The 23,053-nt window shown below is 38.6% G+C and overlaps 1 protein-coding gene and 1 non-coding gene across 2 annotated transcripts; one reads left to right on the top strand and one right to left on the bottom strand.

Moving 5' to 3' along the window:
• The first annotated feature begins 4,249 nt into the window (after positions 1–4,249).
• trnar-ucg (transfer RNA arginine (anticodon UCG)) lies at positions 4,250–4,322 on the top strand. The gene has a single exon. It is a non-coding gene; the product is annotated as a tRNA-Arg (tRNA).
• Positions 4,323–4,954: 632 nt separating this feature from the next.
• Positions 4,955–22,428, bottom strand: fus (FUS RNA binding protein). The gene is made up of 13 exons (XM_061712618.1): positions 22,248–22,428; positions 21,974–22,148; positions 21,184–21,422; positions 20,846–21,032; positions 14,276–14,310; positions 11,085–11,126; positions 9,963–10,072; positions 9,409–9,538; positions 9,122–9,220; positions 8,850–9,003; positions 8,576–8,676; positions 8,040–8,235; positions 4,955–7,262 (listed from the first exon to the last, which is right to left on the bottom strand). Exons 1-13 carry the CDS (start codon positions 22,426–22,428, stop codon positions 7,223–7,225), a joined length of 1,689 nt encoding a protein of 562 aa, XP_061568602.1. The 3' UTR covers positions 4,955–7,222.
• Positions 22,429–23,053: the final 625 nt, after the last annotated feature.

The following is a 23,053-nucleotide window of genomic DNA, read 5'->3' as shown; positions in this document are numbered from 1 at the left end:
CATTGTTATCATCCCAAGTAGAACATTTAAATTATGTTTTAAAGCATGTAATCCTTGAGAAGCTGCGTATTTAAAGCCGCTTTTCCCCATCTCAGTTCAGATTTAAGGTACAGCTATAAGAAATGAGCCTTGGGAGCGAAGACGAGAACTTCCAGAGGTTTATCAAGAATGTAAGTCTGTACATTGGATGGAAAAATAAGAAGAATAGCTTTTTAAATAAGTGTAGCTAGTGTTTAAGTCTACAGGAGGACAAAGTGGACCATCCGACAGAGTACAGTGGTGAGTAAAAGCTTCAGGATTATTGATGGAGGTCAAAGCTCCGTGGTAGACTGGATCCAGTGAATGCAGACACAGTGAGGAGGCATGCAGGTCAAAATCAAATAAAGATCAATTTGCCCACGAACCAGCTTTATATTTACGTTGTACAAAGTCGTTTGGTAAGACAAAGCTGTTTTTAGTTAGTTGCTTTATACTCCAAATAACATCAGTTTTGTTTTTCAAATATGTCCAATCTCAACATATAATATTCTTGTAAGCAAAGCTTTATAGCCCATCCCATCAACTTCCACTGGTCAGAGTTCAGGTCGCAGACTCAAAGGAAACAAAAGCAGTACTTAAATGCTCTAAATGTCTCCACAGTGTAAACAGACGATGTTGTTCACTCTTGACAGTAGAAATAAACTTTAAGGTGTGTGACATTTAACATGGCAAAATGGAAGACTGTTTGCTTTTTGCACACTGTTGCAAAAACGTTCCAGCTGGGTGAACACACCATAACAACGTAAAAGTTGCCTTTAGATAAGACTTGACGGTGACGTTTCCTCAGAGTTTACCCACACTGGGTTACCTCACTCAACACAGTTCAGCCATGAACAGTCAGAGCTACAAAAAAGACACGCAAACGTTCGGGAAACTGAGCTCACAGTTGTTCATCTGTCAATGCACACATTTTAATTGTTTAAATGGTTAGGATCCCTCATTCAGAGTACGGTTGAGTGATTCAACAGCAGCTTGAGTTACATCACAGGGACAGAGTGACAAAAGGAAAGAATAGCCAGGATGGTTTTGTGATGGCTCATCCTTCCTGCTCGTCTTGAACAATGAAGGCAGGAAACAAAGCCGCGGTGACCAGTTAAACACATTGCTGTCCCTGGCTTCCTCGCACCAGTGCCAGTCAGAGTGTCCCAGTATCAGTCCCACGACTGGGACCTGCTGGGGGCTTGGAGGTGTCTGTCAGATGCAGACAGGAAATCCTGTCTGGAGACGAAGGTGTATAAGGAAGCGCTGAGCCGGAGGACAGCCAGCGTGATCTGAGAGTGAACAGTTTGATTTATTCCATCGTTTAGGCATCAGTGAAACATGTGCAGAGAGAAAGTGGAAAAAAACCCGCCTTCCTAGAGTTATTTTGCCATGTTAAGATGGAGAACTCCTGAATGTCTTAAAGTCTAAAAAAAATGTCATATATCATTGACTTGTGTAATATATAAATATCCTCTTAATGCCTGATGTATCGTATTTGATACATACCTTTTCTGAGACCTCTGCACTACACAAGGAATTAAAACAATTTAAAAAAAGATTTATATCTTTACATACTATTTACATCTGATTTTAGCTTTTCTGCACCTTCCACCTGGAACTCATTACAAAGCACTCTAAAAATTAATTCACTAGTGTCTTTTGGTCATTTTAAATCCCTGATCTTAAATCTTTTAAGCACTGCTTGTATCTGTTTTAATTGATTTTATTGTTACATTATTTATTAATTGCAACTTCATATTTGTTTAATTGACTGCTCTTTTGTTGTTCTATTTTTGTCTTTGTTTTTACTTTTGTATTGCTCGACGTCATTGTAAATGAGGGCTCGCCCTCAATGATTTTCGAGTTTAAATAAAGATATATATATGTTTTAAAAAAATCTATATTTATAAAAATTCATATATTTACCGAATGTATTCCTAAAGATACAAAAAAACATATAATCAGAAACCTGTTTACTACAAAATGGGGAGTGTTTCTAATTTCAATATATAATAATCCCAATAAAATCAAAAATCTGTATATTATTTATAATAAAAACTGTACTGTATATGTGTGTATGTACTTATGTTAATTTGTGTATTTTAAAGTGGCGTATTAGGGGATAGGTCTAGGCTAACTGATGATGCCCCAGGGATCCCTGGACCTGTCAGAGCTCAGTCTCAGCTGATACAGGCAGGCAAAGGGAGCTAGTAGACAGTTAGTCTGGTTAGCCAGTCGAGAAGAATCCAGGCCAGGAGGAGCCGGCTGTCCAGGCTGCTAACAGGGTTATTTATTTCTGCTGTTAAATCACACATTTTATCATGGGAGCCAACGGAGATTACGTTTGGATCGAGTCCCTAGTCCTCCTTCAAGGAACCTCACTTCTTGACTGTAAATAGGACAGCTGGAGGTTGCCCCTTGATTTACACGCACAATAAGATGTTTACGTAGAACATGAGGGAACTGCTTGTTCCAGTACACAGTCATTTAAGCTTGTATACATCTGTGTCTGATTTCTTTTAATAATCTGAGGTACTGTGATGTTTAACAGCCAACTATGTTCAGAAACCTGGAAAGGGAGCCTGGTGTGCACTCCAGGTGGTGCATGCAGAATCTGCAAGACCAAAACCTTACTCAGGTTTCTGAATGCAGGAGAGAACTGCACATAATGAGGATGAATGGTCCGATCAATCCACCTGCTAATGAGATCCAGGAGTGTAAAATCTAACAAGCTAAATACAGCAAGAGAAAAATTCTTCCATTAAAGGACATACTGAGTAAAGAAGTTACCTCGAAGCTTTAAAGTTTAAGAGTAAATAAAGTAGTTAATGACAGCATAATACACACACTCATAAAATGACATACATACACACACACACACACACACACACACATGTATATATATATATATCTCAATATATATATACCATATTTTCTGGACTATAAGCCGCACCTGCATATAAGCCGCATCCGCTCTATTAAAAAAAAAAAAGATATGCAAGCCGCAGATATTTATGTTCTTAGATTAAATATTTACTACATGTACAGAAGGATTTTGAACTATAAATGATGTACATGTTTGTACCTAAATAGATCAGTGTCTTTTAACACGGCAACAACTTTGCTGATTAAAACGGGACAGAACCGAGAGAAAATAACCGGTATTTATTTATCTATTTATCTGTTTGAAATCTGCTTCTACCTACTTCCATGTGCTAAAGAAGAAGTAGCGTATTCTTATTTGCATTTATTTTGTCTTAGTTTTGATTCTAATTCCGTTTAGAGCGCCCCGAGTGGTGGAAGAAAAATCCATAGAATAGCCGCACCTGTGTATAAGCTGCATGGTTCAAAACCTATGAAAAAAGTAGCGGCTTATAGTCCAGAAAATACGGTATATATATATATATATATATATATATATATATATATATATATATATATATATATATATATATATATATATATATATATATATATATATATATATATATATATATATATGTGTCTGTTAATGTCTGCAAAATCTTCTCAGATCTCAGTCCTTTGTGTTTTTAGAGTGTGTCACACTCACCTCCAGTCTTTCATTCTTCTCTCGCATCCATATTTATGCCTCAGTTCACTTCAAAGTTGATTTCAGATTCAACCAGCCTGTGTGCTGCTCCTGGCAGGAGGGCCAAGGAGACACATCAATGAGCAACAGTGAGGCCTCTCCTGCTCAGACGTTCAGATGTTTATCTGTTGAGGTTCATAAATGCTTAGAAGCAGTGGAAGAATGACTGTCAGCCCCCGTCACCACACAGTCATACAATTTAAGACTAAATTAGATGAAACAAATAGTGCAGACGCCTCTCAGAGAGAGTTCATTATAGGAGTTTAAATCAATCACAAGTTGTTGGAGTTGTTTACATTCAGACTCCAGGGAGCTGTGTGCCTCGAAAGGCTCTGTGACATGAGGTGTTTATAATCCTCCCAGCTTATGTCTAATATAAAGGTCACATCCACAGTACGACACCTGCATTAGTGTTTCCATATCCCCTTTGGCAGCGGCTGAGTGATGAATGGACTGCTTCAGCTCTAACTTCTTTACTTTTCAGTGAGTTCACACTCACCTTCTCCACAGGAAGAGGTGTGTTTGTCCAAAATGAGTGGTACACAGACAGACTTTTCAATCAGTTTGTCGGAAAGATTGTGTTTGATCAGAGCGCCCTCCTGTGGTTGCAGATCAACCGGCCGCGTGGCCTAATGGATAAGGCGTCTGACTTCGAATCAGAAGATTGCAGGTTCGAGTCCTGCCGCGGTCGCTCTTTTGCGAATTTCCCCGCTGTGGAACTAATAAAGGAATATCGATCTATCTATCTATCTATCTATAAATCGAATTTCCTCCACCCATTTGCCTTCTACGTAGGTAGTAAATCTAACATAAATTATATAATCTTAAATGTAATCAGACTTAAAAACCTTATTGTCTGTATTTGCTGTAATGTCAATAATTTGATGTTCCACTATTGTAAAAATGTTTTCTAATAATAATAATTATTAATAATAATAATAATAATAATAATGAATTTAATTTATAATGCACTTTCCATTCGGTGAATCTCAAAGTGCTACAAGAAAAAGGTACATTTAGGTTCTAAATTTTGTCACTGTGCAGCAGTTCCTGTTTGAGGTGGAACCTTGATAGTAGGAATGTTTATGTAGCGGCCAAAAACATCTGTCTCTATTGTCTCCTTTAGTTTCATATAGAGACAAAGTCCTATTAAACCGTAATATCTCTCACCTGTATGAACCGTAAGGTCTGTGCTAGTTGGAACAGGAGTGGAGTTTAAATTAAAAAAAGATCCCGCTGAAATGACGAGGAACATGTTCTCAACTGTGTCAGGGTTCTGGCGTCTGAGCTGCACGACACATAAACTTTTCAGTAAAAACCACACGTGCACTGATGATTTTGTCAACACGTTCATTTAAAATCCAGCACCGGCACAATACAAAAACACCTCATGAGGAATGAATAACACCATCAGTTGTCTGTCAACAAAATCATCTTAAATACAGCTGCATACGGCAAACTTCATTTACTAAATACATTTGACTTCATTCAACCAGCTGGCTTTGTTTTAAATCATATGATGGAAAAGGTGGAGGAGGCTGGAGTGCGACACGTTCTCGACAGGTGGTCAAAGTTAGGAGAAGAAATTGACCCTCATGCAGCTCATCTTGAACATTGGGAGATTTTTTTTCCCCCAACATCTTTTATTTCAATCCAAGCATAAAAGGCTAAAAATATTTTAAACAGCATCCTCTCTGTTCCAATAAAACATTACAACGGTGAAAAAACTCAAATATTACTCTCAGAAATCAGCTGACATCAAAACAGAGCTAAAAGCAGAATATATTCAAGTGAGAATAAACCGTTTCAATTCACAAAACTGAGCAGATGTTCAAAAGATTATTTTCCCTTGAGGAAAAAAAAGGAAATGCAACAAGTTCCATTATCTTTCATTTAAAAGTACATCATCGTTGCTGATGACAAAAACGCTTGACAGATGATATTTTAGGGATTTGAGAAAGTTTGATGACCCATTTTGACTTATTTTCTGATGATTTATTACTAAGTGGTTAATTAAAAGGCTGCCGACACGACAAGAAAAAGACTATGAGTCCGTATTTTAAGAAAAAATGCTAATATATATTCTATTTTCAATATATATATTATAATATTAATTAGCTTTTCTCTGTCTGAAAGAATTCTATTGTGTTGGGATTTTTTCCCCTCCTGATGTTGACTGATAAGTAATTTAACGATTTGCTTTTAAATGACTGAGAATGTTGCTTGACGTTTGCAGCTCACAGGCTGCTGCAGGGAAGACGGACGTAGAGGAGGAAGACAGAGTATTAGCACATGTGTGGGAATTTAGCCGCATTTTGTCAAACACATCATTTCACTTTACATTTCTTGCTTTGTAGGAAAAAAAGCTGAAAAAAAAAAAACAAACGAAGAAAAAAAAGTGTCTTTCCATTGGCAACAATGAGAAGCTGCAGGCCGGTCTGCGGCTCACTTTGTTGCTGACAAATACGACGAGGAGAAAAAAAGACACAGATTTACAACTGGGTCAGATTATACAGATGAAAACTGTCTCTCATTTTATATCTCGTTTGAAAAAATACCCATATAAATAATAGGTCCATATACGCCCAAGGCCTAATTCAGTAACCGATGAAATATTAGATTCACATTAAATTCTGAAGAACAATGACATAAATTTAACAATTATCTAGAGAACCAAATATTCAGCTTGGCTTGAATGACATTTAAAATCCAGTTTCTCTGACATATAATACTGTTAAATAACACAGAAGGGGTAACTTGAGGACTAATTATTGTTACCTTAAAGCAGCACAAAGTTGCACTCAAATATTTGATGCAAAATCCCTCAGGCTCCTGTAGGAGGCTAAATACAAACGCTTCCCATCATGTCTCTTTGTTTTTGACTGTTTTTGACGGTGAGATTTTACTTGAAGGAACAGCTCTGGTCAGAATGAATCATCCAGATTATTCTTGTTTATCTCTGCTGGTATCCAGCACCACGGCAACAATGGGAGTGACACAATAACAGTGAGAGCAGCTTGATGGTGTTTTTAAATTCATGATTGACTGAACTTCAGGGTGAAAAAGACTGAAAAACTCATAAACAGTGTGACTTCAGAGACAGTAACATAGCCCTGATTTCCTGCTCATCCTTGTTTTCACGTCCAAACCACAGCTGCCAAACATAAAACCTCCTTCACTTGTTTTTATTTTTTACTCCTTTGCACGTTTCGCCTGCGTGTTAAATTACAGATGAATACACATCATATTGAATTTTTCTTTCTACAAAATATTATAAAGGTTGACGTATTGACCATTTTACAATATTCAAAGGTAATTAATGTATTTCCAACTAATGCAGTGTTTAACTTTGAGTAAAACACCATAATCAAATGGACTGATAGTCAAAATAATTTTGTGTTGTTAAGTGGGACAAGCTGAACTTTTTTCGTTTGTTTGTCTAAAAGCTCTGCCAAGCGGGAACAGGTGATTCTGACATCCAACAACAAACACAACGTCACATTTTTCTACACACAGAATCAAGAGAAAGAAAATGTATAAAAGGTGAAAAGGGTGTGTTTGTGCTGAGGCGGGAGGGGTGACGGTGACGGTTCAGTATGGACGGCCCCGCCGCTCCTGTCTGCGGTCCCCCCTGCCACAAGAACACAGGGACGAGCTCATCAGCATCAACCAATCACGTGTGTGTCTTTAAAGTTTTACTTCTTCCCTTTTCAGACATGTCAAACAGGATTTGTGTGTTATGTGTATTGTATGCATGTGCACATATATAGGTATGTATATACAGTATAGACAGGTGTGTGCACATTGGGTATAGATTTACTTTATAAATGTTTTTATTTTGTGTATGTTCAGATAAAATATTTATTTACATACATCTGTTTACAATTTACATGTATTATATATGTTCATGTGCATGTATGAATGTGTGTATATCTATTTGTATATAGATACATGGATTCATACTAGTGTTAACGTTGTTATGCTCTATACAAGGGTTTTGACAAATCAATAAATGAAATGAAAGGTACAACACAGGTCTGGTTGATGTAACTCCTGCAGATTAGTCTTCATTTAACAGGGTTACGAGACAAAAACAAGCCAGGAGACGTGAAAGATCCAAATTAATGAACTTATTAGAGATATAAGTGTCTGTGATGGTTTGGAGGCCCATTGGTGTGAATAATATGCACATCTGTAACAGCAGCCAACCTCATTTTTCCCAATTGCCATTAAAATACTTTTAAATCAGAGTATATCCCTTGTTAAAAATATTTTTGTATGCAGGTCTAATCCCAGATCTACTTAAAGTTCTGGGAGTTTTCAAACAAATCCAAACTAAGTGTTAGAGTCCGAATGTTTCCTGAAGTCACTTTATCGCCTGTAACATGTTTGTTTCAAAGCATCTGACCTTGTGTCCATCTTTCCTGGACTGTATCCTCGCTCGCCTCCTCGCCCGCCTCTGAAACCGCTGCGGTCCCCGCCACGGTCCCCGCCGCGGTCCCCGCCACGGTCCCCGCCGCGGTCCCCGCCGCGGCCCCTGAAGCCGCCGCGGTCAAAACCCCCTCTGCGTTCAAAGCCCCCTTCGCCGTCTCCACCGTAACCTCCTGACAGCAGACAGACAGACAGACAGACAGACAGAGGTGTCGGTTTAAAGGCTGCCTTGCTCAACACAACAGAATTAATGCAAGACTGCAGTTGCACATTTCTCTGCCATATGATTGGAGGGGATGTGAGTTCAGACCGGCAATAAAGTCTTAAGTCATTTCTTATAACTAATAATTAAAAGTAACTTGATACTTTAACATTAAAACTACATTTTAAAGCTTCACTGGCTCTTGGATCTAAGTGTATACGTTTTCATTAATGTGTGATTGCTGTTCGGAAAGACAGTGTTTATTTAAATAATAAATAATATCAAGACGTGGAGGAATGGACATGTCTGACCTCTGTCCATGGGGGGCATCTCAGCATCATCATCCTCAGGTTTTGGCGCTTTGCACTGGTTGCACTCATTGCGCCATGAAAAATTCAGGTTGCCACAGTTACTGAGCATAAAGAAGAGTTGTTATTAAAGAGCAATTCAACAAAAATAAAGATGACATTAACACATTTCTTGAACAAAAGTCACTCCTTTCTTCCCTCATTCTGTTTGGCAGCATAAAAGACAATAACTGGGTTTGTTATCCAAGTCACTCCTGAAGGGGGGAGATCTACTCACGGGTTTGAACATTTCCAGTCTCCTGCTCTCTGCTGTCCTCCTCCTCCTCCTGCTCCTCCACCTCCTCCTCCTCCTCCTCCTCCTCCTCCGCCTCCATTACCTCCTGGGAAACCTCCACCTCGACCCCCTCCAAATCCTCCACGACCCATCGGCCCTACAAGACAAACAAAAATGAAAAAAGCAGCTTTATTAGTAGTATGTCTAGTCTTTTAGAGGCAAGCGGTTGAACGCCAACAGACCCCGAGTTCTGTTCAAGCAGATAAAAACCGCACCTCCTCGTCCTCGGCCTCCTCTCATCCCACCTCGGCCTGCAAAATCAGTTCTGCGGGTGGCAAACGACACCTTGATTGGGTTTCCATTGAAGTCTTTACCTGGGAGGAAGAGATGAAAGCCAGAGATGATGTGAAGTAGGGAAGGCAGGTGGACTAAATCACAAAACAGTTTGAATAAATATAAAATGCATACATTTGAATGAAAACTGCAATTCACATTCAGCCCAAACACCACCAACACCAGTTTACTGAAAATTAAAAAAAAAAAAAAAGAAAAACAACCTCACCATCAAACCAGTCAATTGCAGCCTTTGCTGAGGGCGGGTCATCGAAGGAAACGGTGGCCTCCCCCTTCAGCTTCCCCGTCTCTCGGTCGGCGTACAGGTTGATCATGGGCAAGCCGGTCTTCTTGTTTATCTGAGAGGATGTACGAAGAGAAGGAAATGATGTCAAACAACACAACTCTCACAAAGAGAAAACACATTTGTTTTAGAATGGACAAAATTTTACTAAATTACATTTTTTAAGGATTATTTTCTTTCAGACATGAAAGAGAGAAGCTTCAAATCTCTCTGAACTATTTTTACATGTAAAAATTTTATGTCAATGTTGAATCTGAATATTAAATAATTACTTCTGATCATCTGATCTATAATAAAAAACGAAAAAAAAAGACAAAATTTTGTTTTCAACAAAATCCTGTCTGGTTTTAGTTTAAAGACTAATTCATCATTTCAAAGGCTGTTTAGGTTTATTTATTATATTACACATGGACAAATGTGCAAAAGACATGAAAATCTAAGAGTTGATTTAGGATTTAAGGAGAAGAACTAAAGAAAACCTTGATGATCCCGATCTGCTTGAAGAAGTCAGCCACGGATTCGACAGAGTAGTCGTCTCCCAGGCCCTGAACGAAGATGGTGTTGTTATCAGAGTTATCCTGGTCTTGCACTGTTGGAAGAGGGGATAGGGAATGAAACAAGACCAACAAGGCATTGATTGCTTTTTGAAGAGAAGAGAAGACGACAAATAACTTACTGGGAATATTTTACAATTTATTTCTGACCGTGGCAGCCCTGCTATTGAAGTGTCCACATATATTATGTTCCTAAAACTTGAATGTGATGGAATTTTGAGGACAATATTGTCTGAACAGCAAAGAATAACTCAATAGGAAACAATTTAATCAATAAATAAATCCATGAGAGATGAAAGCTAGAATATTAGGCAATTTTTTAAGCAACTTTTAGCTTTAAGAAATATCAGGAAAAACATTTATTTTACAAGAGTACTGTGTGAATTTTCGAAATAAATTGCTGGACATGGACGTTAGCATGTTGCTAACAAGATGCTAACATGAGTTTAGCATGTCCCTGACCAGATGTTAACATGGGTTTAGCATGTCCCTGAGCAGATGCTAACATGGGTTTAGCATGTCCCTGACCAGATGCTAACATGGGTTTAGCATGTCGCTAACAAGACGCTGACATGAGTTTAGCATGTCCCTGACCAGATGCTAACATGGGTTTAGCATGTCCCTGACAAGATGCTAACATGAGTTTAGCAACAAGCTACTATAATTTAAGCATATTGCTAACATTATGCTAACATTATGGTAGTACGTATTGAATATTATGCTACTATAATTTAAGCAGGTTGCTAACATTATGCTAACATTATTGTAGTACATCTTGAATATTTTGCTACTATACTTTAAGCAAGTTGCTAACATTATGCTAACATTACTGCAGCAGTAGTATCATTGTAGTATCTTCATATCATTGAGCAGGACGTGTTCCACACACACACACACACACACACACACACACACACACACACACACACACACACACACACACACACACACACACACACACACACACACACACACACACACACACACACACACACACACACACACACACACACACACACACCACATAAAAAAGAAACACAAGCTTACAGAATCCAGGTCCTCCTTGTCCATGTCCGATGTCTCTTGGTCCTTCGGAGTTAAAAGGACAAACAGCAAACATCAGTTGTGGAAAGTTTGTTACACCACACATCAAACACAAAACGTTTTACCATCCTGCATCTCATCTTTTATGATACAACTCACATCACCAAGGGCAACAAGTGGCTAATGGTTTAAGTTTTAGTGTATAAAAATGTATAAAACAATACTGCTAACATAATTAGACTTCATGACGTACACCTCAACGGGTGTCATTTCATTGGTTTCTTTAGTTTATCTGTTCAAACTGTGAAGACGTGCTTTTATAAGGCTGAAACCTCCTGCAGAGCTGAACCCACCGGGCTCCTCAAGTTCTAGTTCAGAACCAACGCTTGAAACCAAGTCAAACTCACTGAAACACAGTCCACCGCAGTTTTCATATCATATATTGATCTTTTTCTTCTTCTTCTTCAAAATAACATGCTTTTAATCCAAAAAAACCTGATTAAAAATTTTACCAACCCGTAAAACCGCCCTCAAGCAGGAGAAGAGTTTTCAGAGATTCACGAAAAACCCGTCTGAAAGTTCTCTGGAGTTTTTAGAGGTATATCATGATATATTTTTCACCTTTATCTTGAGTGTAGACATGTGCATGTCTGAAGAGACTACCAAGCCTCTGTCATAACACAACCATAAGCTTTGTTCGGACCCTGTCAGGTTGAGAAAATGCCCTTCAGCGATCCGTTCAGGTTTGTGACATCACAGACCTGAATCAGAGCAAACTTATCCAGTTTCCCCGTCTTTATCATCACCTCCCAACTTCACAGGACGCTGCGTTTGCTGCACCTCAGCGCTGATTTATTTAGGCTGATTTCTAAAAAGGCAAACCTTGAGGGAGACGGGGTTGGAGTGTCAGACTCCGCCTCCTTTTTTAAACAAACCACTGAAATTAAATACTTCAAGAAAGTGTGTCCACTTTTGAAAAACAGCACGTTTCCAGCCCCCAAGACGTTCTTGAAGCTGCTCCATTAGCGGCTGGTTCACCAGAACATCTGGAACAGTTTTCCTGATTTTTACCAGAATTTGTTGCATCATCAGACACCAGAGCCAAACCTGCTCCTCAACACACTTTAACTAGGAGGCGACACTCCCAGCAGGAAAACTATCCTCTGCACCGACACAAACGAGCAAACAGCACCCGTTTTGAATGATAACCATCCATCATCTCAACAGACCTTTTCCAAGGCAGACCTCCATCACCACAGCTGACAGGTGTCTGTATCACAGATGAGAACTCACATTTTCAATTCTCAGTTAGTTTGGTTTTGTTTACTTCACCTGATATTGTCACATATATTCATTTTAACAGGCTTCAGCTTTTCTAAAGTTGAATGAAAAATATTTATTTTTTCCAAATTAAAAAAGTGCATATGGAAATTCTTTGAAAGCAAAGATATCATCAACATAACACTTCACTTTTTCATTATTTAAACTAAAGATATATAACACGAGTCTAAAATCTAGCGAAAGAACATTTGTTTTTATTATATGCATATTGTTAATATCTAAATAATAGTAAAAGTATTACATATAAACTATTTATCAGATACAGCACACTCCTATTTTGGTGATTTGTTGCATGATTTTATGAAAGATATACTTTAGCTTTAAACTGAATCATATGACTTTAGTGTGTTCATTTTTGCATTTTTATGAAGTGCAGGTGAAATATTCCACCTTCAAAGAACACTCAGAGGCACTCTAACCTTGTTCCCGCCTTCCACATCTCTCCCAGTTTTTACTGTAGCAAATTTCACATCATTCAAAGGTGGAGTCAGGCTCAGCGGTGAGGGCTAAGTTATTTTTAAACATTTTCATGAAACAGCTAATACAGCGGTATTGCCTCGGCACATTTGCACAAAATCCTGCAGAAACAGACTACAGAGGCGACATATTTCCAAACAGCCCAAAATGTTCAGACTGGTCCGCTCTGATCGCCTGAAAAGCATCGATCAGTTACAGCTGCTTTGCTAGAATTTGTGAAATGTTTTATAAGATGCAAGTTTGCAAAGAGTTGATAGTTCTTTCTACTCTTTTAAGAAAAAAAAGATATAATAAAAGTGATTTTGAGTGAAACACTAATTCTGTGCTTTGTGAACTATTACTTCATATAAAAAAAAATAAATAAAAACTCCTGAACCGTGGAAAACTTCTGCACTCAGACCATCAGGATAATGATCCATCATCTCTCAAATAGTATACAAGCACTGAAAGTTTTTAACTGACTACTACGATGGTTCATGTTTTATATATTATATCAAAAAGGTAAAACCTTTAAATATTTGAACCAGCATTCCTGCTGGTAGTTTAGTGTTTTTCCATCAACTGTATAATATTGATGGACAACACCACCATGAACAACCGTCCAGACGTCCATGAACCGATAACACTTGATCGTTATGTATAAATCACACGTGCAATTAAAGATCTTTGGGTGTAGTTTATGTTTACACTCCTCACTGAAGAACCACAGAATGTTCTCGATCAGTTTACTTTTACTTCAGTGCATTTAAACCAGCCTTTACTTATCCAGATGCCTGTAAAGTTTGCCAGGCGAGCTGACGGCAGGCAGCAAGAAGCACCTTAAACATAAACGCCCATTTTCTCTATTTAACCTGAATCGTGTTGTTTAAATCAGAGCCACGATGCCAAACATGTTGAAAGATTTTGATTTTGTCACAAACCAGAGGGTTTTATACTTCACAACCAACTGAACAAACCTCTGGGCGTCACTATATGAAAAGCAAAAGATGCAGGATTTGGAGAGCAGAAGAGCAGGAAGAAAATATCTGATGAAGCTTGTAAATCCCTCTGCTGGAAATGTTAAGATACCCGAGTCTGTTCGAGTGAAACCCTCTGGGTGTTCTTACCTGCACCACCGTGTAGCAGAAACCAGTAAATATCAACTGAAAGTTTGATGATAAGCTTCCACAATAATATGCTGCACAGTGATGTTTTTATTTGAGTGTGTTTACGCTCCTCTGACTGTCAGAGGATCAATGTATATTTTAGTTACTTTACTTTGTACTAGTTTGAACATCATGCTTTAAGTAATGACTTCCTTCTTAACTGTGAATTTTTACACTAAAACAAACCCTTTTATCTGTGTTTTTTTTTTTTTTTTTTGCTTTGCCACTTACCACCAAACTTATTGAATCCTCCACGATCGCCCATGCTGATGAAGAGGAAGAGAACAACATTGAAGACTGGGGCTCACAGCGATTTCCCCTCAGTGGGTTGAGGAAAACCTTCACTCTGTGTCTTCTTTAAGACCACCCCTCTTCATTGGCTCTCCTCTCACTGAAACCCAACTCCAGTCTTTTTCGCGGACCTCAACAGCTACAGGCCAATTTAAAGACCTCGTCTTTGTATTGTGTCTTTGGAAGCTGAAATTGGTACGTTTTTGTAAAGTTGCACGTACCATTTCTCTCTTTATATAACTTGCAACCCACACAAACATCCTCAACCTCGATCCCTGGATGGAAGGCTCTCGGGTACTTTTAAGGCTTCAGACAAACTTTATTTTCTGCACTCCCCATTTCAGCTTTTCTTTCAAATCATTGAGAGTTTCCTTTTGTTTCCCTCCAAATACAAGAATATTAAAAACTATCAATTTTTGTTTGTTACAATTTTCCAGGTGATGGATTAAGGGCAGAAAGCCAGCCTGGAGAGAAGAGCAATCCTAGGAGAAGATTCAGAGATTGATTAAAGCAGCAAGAGTATGACAATGATGCCGTCAGGGCAGCTTGGGAAGGTGGTGTTAACAAGGAAGTAAAGCAGGTAATGGAAAGGTATTTTCTGATTTCTTTGTTTGGGGGCAGACTTAAAGCCCTGGAAACAAGTTTATCTACAGTAGTTATTAAAGGAAAACACAAAGATGAAAGGAAAATAATGCAGAATGGCTTTGAACTTTGAAACATCACTTGTGAGTTTCCTCGATCAGTAACATGTCTTTTAATTCACAGTTCCAGATTTATGGCAATTTGCCCTAATGTACGGGAGTTACTCCATTTACAAGTTCAAATGAAACATTCTTCCAGTAAATACTACTGCATGAAAACCCAGAAAAATCCAGTAAAACAATTAAATTACAAAAGTAAGCAGACTTTTTTCTTCTTTTTTTTCTTGCTGTTTTTTTCTGCTGTTACAACTGGAGTATTCCCTGGGATGAATCTAAGAATAATCTAGTTTATAGATATCACAAAATAAAGACATTTTCACAGAATTTAGAAAAGTTCATATCTCTTGATTACAATTCATGCATGTAGTGCAAGACGAAAAGTGAAAGAACTGTGTGAACTCTTGACGTACACCTTGAATCTTTTATATTTAGAGAGTATGAAAACAGAATGGTCTGAATACTTTTGTGATTACATATCTCAGATTCTGAATAAATTTGCAACACTTCCTAAAACCACGTTTTCATTTTCCTTATGAGTCAGTGCATAGATGAGAAAAATGTTTTAGTGCAAAAGGTCTCTGAATAATAACTTTGAATCTCTATGATAAGCATTACTAGCGTACTCTGTACACAAACTTATACGTACCTCCTTTCTCACATCTTCAGCAAAATATGACACAAATACCATTTGCAAGTTTAAAAAAAACAAGAGAGGATGTGAGCTAATCAGTGTTACCTGAGATGTTAAGGTCAATTCATGGCTTCTGCATGTGTGAACCATCTCGACAATATTTCAACAGCGTGTCAGCTGTCTCACCCACCGAATACCCCACTAAAATCTTGTGAGAACGGTGCATACCAGTGGCAGCCTGTCCATTTAAGCAGCTGCAGCCAGTACTCGAGTTGAAGGGGGATGAGGGGGGATGGCATCCCCCCTGAAATAAAAACAGTAAAAATCATCCCCCCTGTAAAACTGCCATCCCCCCTTTCCATCCCTTATGTCATTTCATCAATGAATGTGGTTTTACTGCTATTTCAACATTTAGAGTCATCACCAGAAAAATAACACCATAAAAATAACTTATTTGACAATTTTCACCTGTTTCAAGTAAATTTTCACTTGAAATAAGTAGAAAAATCTGCCAGTGGGACAAGATTTATCTTCTTATTACAAGCAAAAAAAATATTGTTCCCCTGGCAGATTTTTCTACTTATTTCAAGTGAAAATCTACTTGAAACAAACTGTGAAGGACAGAGGCATATTGATAAGTTCAGAAAACTGTTTTTTATTGTTGTGTTTTGATGTATTAGATGTAAGCCCAGTGGATATTTAAAGCTTACAGAAGGCTGCATTTAACTGCTGCTATGTCATTCCTGCAGCTGTTTTGGTCAGTGCTATTATTTGTAATATATTATATTATTTGTAATGAGCACAAATTATCTGTCCCTATATGATAAAATCCACCATAGCCCCTGATTTTTTTTTACAACTCGAGTACTGGCTGCAGCAGATTTTAACATAAAGAATCCCCATGACGTTTATGGATTTAAACAGCACTCCTGTGTTACAGTTCGGTTGCTGCTTGTTCACTGGAAGTGGTACACAGCGACACCAGCTGGCCAAAAGTCGAATTACACTTCAATATAGGTCAAATAGCGTTACCTGCGCCTCTGACATAGATGTTGAAGCAATTACCCAAGACCCAGCTGAACCATTAAAGATGAATTGTATAGGGGTTTTGCTTTGTTTTTTTGCATTCATGCAATATTGACAATTTTGTATTTTTGGATCAATTATGTTGCTGAATATTTGCACTTTTTAACTTATTTTAGAATTCAAGATAAATTAAATGGTTCTGACTATCAATGTTCAAGTCTTTTATCATGAATGTGCCTGTTAAAATGTTAACAACTCTATCTGACAGCATCCAACTGAATTGTCTTGTTTAAAAAAAATGCATCATCCCTATATATATATATATATATATATATATATATATATATATATATATATATATATATATATATATATATATAAATAAACCCAAAATGTGTCAAATGTAAATATATATATGTATGTATATATATATATACGCATACAAATCGGATCCTGTAATAAGGGAGAGCTTCTAGTAGTTGGTGCAGTTGGGCTCCGTGCAGGCATCTCTGAGGGCACCTGGTGGACCACCTGGTGGACCCCTGGGTCTGGTGCGGAGGACTGTGTGATGTAAATTCATCCCCACACAGTCCTTGCGCACCAGTGCTTGCAGAAACCATTAATTGATCTTTAAAAACACGGTGTAGATCACATGGCACAGGAGATTTAATTACACAATGGATGGGAATATATAGAATGAGATGATAAAGTAGTGAACTGTATTTCTTGTCAACACCATGAGCTTTCAACAACGCACATAAAAACACAAGTGTAAGAAAAACAAAAACATTAACTTACCAAACCAGTGTCTGCCTCATGGCCTCACTCATTCAATGCTGTTGTTATAAAGTCTATGTTTGGTGAACTGTTTTTCTAGAATAAATGATGAACAAACTATTCTATCTAATCATTATGGACCGACTGCACTGTCACTTGTCAGTCTAGCTGCCTAAGCTTCAGTTTAACATGGTACTATCTAAACCACATCTTTTTGGGTTTAATCCAGAGCTTTGAGCTCAAAGTTGAACCTGACTGCAGTGTCAGAACATGTAGAGATTAGACAGGCTGACAAGACATGAAATGCAAGACTGCATTTTAGTCTGAATGAGCTAAGAATTAGCGTCGCCAAAGCCTCAAAAGCCACATTACACCAAAACCCATGAAATCAGTCAAACATCAGACAGTCTGTCAACTGGTAGGTTAAAATTAAATACCTCACAAGTGAAAACCAGTAGATAGGAGCAGTTAGGTTAGTGGCAGTTCATCTGGCCTGATATGTTGGTGTGTATTGATTGATTTTTTTTTTATATAAGTTTACACAGAGAAGCAGGTTGAAGGAATGTCTGCAAAGGTTTAAAGCAGTACAAAAGACCCAGCTGAACCAGCTGATTTAGCATGCCCCCTGGGATTTTACATTAACTGGCACGGGGTCGTGTTTTGAGCTGGCCTCGTCAATAATCCGCCTCCGAAGGTACGTATAATCGCAGGTCAAGTCTGATGTCAACAGAATGACATGGGATGGCGGGACCTGGGTGGGATTTATTGATAACAAAATGAGGTGGTCTGCACTTTTTTATGGAACTGTTAGATGCAACTGGCTATTAAAATGACAGTCTGTGGCTCTGCAAGAACGAAACTCAGATCATTAATAAATTGAAGAGCCTAAGACAGAAGTCAACAGCCACAACAGCAGGGGTGGCAGAGGGAGACTGGACCGGTCATGTTTTGTTCTACACGATTTGGAGAGGAAAACACGGTGCAAATCCCATTGCTATTCAGGGATCACGTGTAACTCCAGCACTTAATCTCCTGCACCCAGCGTTGCATCAGCCAGCTCTGACGTTGCTGGTGATGCCAGCGAAGCCAACCAAACAAACAGCGGTGCCATCATGTTACGTAGTACCATTTCAAACGCCTCCCGACTCCTCTTCCCCCTCCTCGCCCCGGCTCCAGCCACCAGGGAGCCAATAACCTGCCTTGGGTTGACACTTTCCAGAGCATGTTAAACACGTGTTCTCCATCCAGGGAGGATAACCAGATCAAAACTAAAAACGCCGTTGGTTTTTGCCAACAGACTAGATGGAAGACTCTAGATGCTAGACGCTAGATGACACTTCCTTCAAGTAAAAAACTAGATCTTCAAATGAAAGGAAACTGATATTTTAAGGTGGACAAAAGTCCTATGTGATATTTTAAATGACCACTCGCCTGAAGATGCTATAAATTGTTGCAATTAACTCCCACAAGTTTGCAACAGCTTTACAGAAACAAGGCACCGAATCTTCATTTTTTTATTTGATGCTGATTTGAAGGTGATATTTCTTTGAAGCACCAATATTTTTGTTTTATATAACCTTTTCCTTGTTTAAAACATAACTTACACACAATGCTGAGTTTAATTTTTAGTATCTTACCATAATTTCTGCATTAATGACCCATTGAACAGTTATGCTAAAAAATGTTTGGACACAAACGTGTTCTTGTTACGTTTTCACCCAAGCTTTGTAATCCAGACCGGCAGGCATCATGTGTAACCAAAACACCATGAAAAACCGTAGATTATATAACGATGTTTCAGTTTTCTTCTCTTTCACAAGACAACAGGACTGACAGCATCCAGCCATTATGTATCGAAACAACCATGAAACTTTTACATTTGACACCATCCTTTTCTTCCACCTTAGATATTTTTCTTTAAAATTAAACAATGGATTTTTAGTTTGGGCGTTTTCAAGATTTTCAATTTGTGCTCAAAAAAGCAACATATGCAATGCAAAAATGCAAATAAAAACTGAATGAATACGTCACACTTTTGAGAAGCAATGAAGACAGGCCTTTTTTTTGTAGTTTCTTTTTAAGGTGTATTGCAGTTTGTTGCTGCAGTTTTTCTGTGATGGTTGTGTGTGGTTACCGCTCAACTGTTGGGGGAGATGTGAACCTGGACTGCAATGATCTACTGATGAAAAAGGTCAAAAGAAGTATGAAATCATCATCATCATTTTGAGCTGAAATTTGAGCTTCAGTGTCTGAGAAGCTTTTCTTAAATGACAGTGTTGGAAGGGGGTTGAGAAATCTGTCATTTTGTAAATGTCCAACAGAAACAGAATTGAACCTGAAGCTGCGTGTCACAGCCAGCCAGTCCAGCTGTAAAAAGTCTGATTTCAACTGTCACGACCAGGTTATCTGTACCTGCTAATAGGAGTTTCTGCACCCGAGTTTCTGCGCCTGCGCTGATAGGATTATATCACAAGGTGTGAACTGAAGACGTGTTTCCTCACCACCACTGACCATCTGGTCGTCATTATTACCAACTCAATACAGCAAATTGCAAACTCTCAAATAATTTATGGTTTGAAACTGTGTTTTTTGCAATGGTGGTCACAGCTAAACCCTTCCGCTACTTAAATATCATTTTGTGGGAGTTTTATGTGACCTGATCACAGACACCAGTCTGATATGTAGCATCATATACAGAGTTCAAATGACTTTTCACTAATTTTTATCATGTTCTGCACACAGTTCCAGATATCTGCATGAAGATTAGAACTTGGCAGTACTATGCAGTTGACACTGCACATTGGTTATCCGTAATAAATATTTTGATTCACAAGAAAATGTGTTTCAATAAGGAGCTAACTGATTTACTAAATTAATTATGCATTTATTACCTTAGAATCATAAATTCATATCTCTATAATGATAAATTATATCTACAAACTCACAGATGTGTTTTCACAATCATGTTGCAAATAGAATCAGGCAATGTTAATAAAGTTAAGCATTAAATGTATTAATTGTGACACATGGATTCCCTCATCGTACATTAATAGCTTGTATTAATACACACCATCTTCCTCCACCACAACCAGTCACAGGTCCTGAGCTGCTTCACAGGTTTCGGACTATATCTATATTCGTGTGCTCAGATATTTAAAAAAAAAAAATCAGCTATGTGCACTTAGAATGACCTTTGTTTAAAACTAATTGAGCAAAACTTCCTATTCTAAATGTGGGTACAGAACACAACCTGCTACCTCCTTTTTATCTGTTTGCAGGAACAGTTTAATGTGAAACTAAAAGGGCCACATCACCCAGTTGGACTCTTTCTTAAGTTGTGATCAAATGGAAACTGAGAGCTTTTTAAACACTTACCCCATGCCTCCTCTTCCTCTTGGTCCACCTCGGCCTCCTCGGTCAAAGCCATGATCAAATCCACCTCCTCCACGGCCTCCAAACACACCGCCGCGGCCTCTGCCACCTCGAGCATCCTGACCTCCGTAACCTCCATCAGGACCACCATAGCTTCCACTTTCACTGGGCGGACTCTCGTCTCCGTAACCTGTGAAAAGTTGACACAATCGTACCGAAATGGAAGTATCTCATAATGCACCATAATGTGATTATTAATCTCACTTTAGACACACGGGAAGGACGGTGCAAGCGGCTCATTTATGTATCATGCGTGCAGTCACCATGGCTCAGATACTGACCTTCACCTCCACCGTGACCATACTGGTTCTGCTGACTGTAGCTTGGTGGAGGAGGGGAGCTGTAGCTCGGCGGCTGGTTGTAGTGACCTCCTCCTCCTCCATGGTGAGGTGGCGATTGCTGGCCCCCAGTGCTTCCATAACCAGCTCCCTGACCTCCAGTGCTGCTGTAGCCACCGCCACCACCCTGTCCACTGCTGGGGGGCTGGTTGTACCCAGATGCCTGCGAGTTACCTTCATAGCTGCATAGAAAAAAAGAGAAGCTTGAAAAGACTAAAAACCACTATATTTAAATCACAATAAACCAGAGAAACAAAAAATGCAATCCTCAATGCACAAATGTTCCTTGGTTTGGCATTCTGCAGTTTATTATGATAAGAAATCCTTTCATTTTCTACTTTCAAAGTATACTTTGCAACACACTGTCCACACTACACAAACCAGTTTAAAAACCGACCAGGGGATGGAAAGTAGTCTGATGTGACTTTCATGTAAGGCAACCTAAGACAGTTGTGTTATCCAGGAAGAAACTATTTCCTTCAGGATATCCACTGAAGAAAGACCATCACTCTGGGCCACTTTGATCCGTCTGTTGTGTATGGGTCTGCAATAATCCATATACAACTGGCAAAAGAGGGCATGACGCATGGTAGCAGAGTGATATCAGAAAAAAAAAAACTCAAAAAGAAATGTATTTAAGGAGTCAAATGCTTCTTTTGAATTTCTTTCCGGAGGAACACAACTTGTGATCAAATGTGGCAGGGTTGAGTAATGAAAGCCATCCATGTCTTACCCTGCTGGGGATAAAGAAAGAGGCTGCTGGCCGTAACCAGAGAAAGATGACTGCTGGTTGTAGTTCATGCTGGGTGGCTGGCTGCCGCTGTTGTATCCCCCAGAGCTGTAGGACTGGCTGGAATGATTATACCCACCACCACCGCCCTGGTTAGAAGGTTGAGAGCCATATCCTCCTGGGAAGAACCAGGAAATTAAAAAGAATTAGAGGTTATTACACTTCAATGTTTGGCTGAAATGACGGAGATGCAGGCTGTTGCTGAGTCTGTCTCTACCTGACATGGGCTGACTGTAGCTGCCATAACTTCCCTGGCTCTGGCTGTAGGGCCCGGAGCTGCTCCCAGAGCTCTGGTTGTAGCTTCCGTAGCCCTGCTGTTGGTTATAATTCTGGCCAGATGACTGACCATAGCCCTGGCCAGTGCCACCGCCTCCACCATAGGACCCATAACTGCACATACCAACCAAACATCATTTAAAATCTTAAAACAGTGACAGCAGCTGTCAGGTTTATGCAAAAAATTATTGTATCAACACAGATCCTATCCATTTTCTACAGAAAGATAATTGTCTTGCCTAATTAAAGTAAATCACTGATCTCCATAAACATAAGACGTAAGTCTACATTTCTATGTAATAGGGAAGGCCATCTAACTGGGCCAATTCACTCTTTTACACTATTCTCCACCCTTTAATTATTCACACTTTATCAAATTATAGCTTGTCATGGTTTAGTCTCTGATTGAGGATTTTGTTCTTTGTGGATGTGATTGATAAATACATTTGAAATTATTTTTCCATTACTCCCAGAGAAAATAAATTAACCATCAGTGCTAAATACTAAGTTTCTCTCACTTGCCTTTTTGTGTCCAAAAAGAAAACCTAAAAATATGTCTAAGACGGAGCATTATGATTTAAGAATACAGTCTAAACGTTCGAAAGAATGAACTCACCCTTGAGGAGAAGTTTGGGAATAATCTATGGGAGAAAAATAAAGGAGAGTTAAAATATAAAGTGGATTCATTTAAAAAAAAATGTTGAAAAGAAATTACTGAACTGTAACAGCTTTATTTTATTTTTTTTA

Source organism: Cololabis saira, chromosome 21 (assembly GCF_033807715.1).
Source record: "Cololabis saira isolate AMF1-May2022 chromosome 21, fColSai1.1, whole genome shotgun sequence".
Classification (NCBI taxonomy): Eukaryota; Metazoa; Chordata; class Actinopteri; order Beloniformes; family Belonidae; genus Cololabis; species Cololabis saira.
The sequence above is the reverse complement of the archived record's forward strand: the minus strand, read 5'-3'. Positions and strand labels throughout refer to the sequence as shown.

Bases quoted from the DNA above. Each gene is read 5' to 3' on its own strand.
- fus (XM_061712618.1), bottom strand. From the start codon at position 22,428: ATGTGCAGTTATGGGTCCTATGGTGGAGGCGGTGGCACTGGCCAGGGC. The intron at 11,127-14,275 runs GTAAGTGGCAAA...TTAACTCCGAAG, and splicing joins AGGATTCAATAAGTTTGGTG to GACCAAGAGACATCGGACAT. The intron at 9,539-9,962 runs GTTTTCTTTAGT...ACATCCTCTCAG, and splicing joins AGCAGATCGGGATCATCAAG to ATAAACAAGAAGACCGGCTT.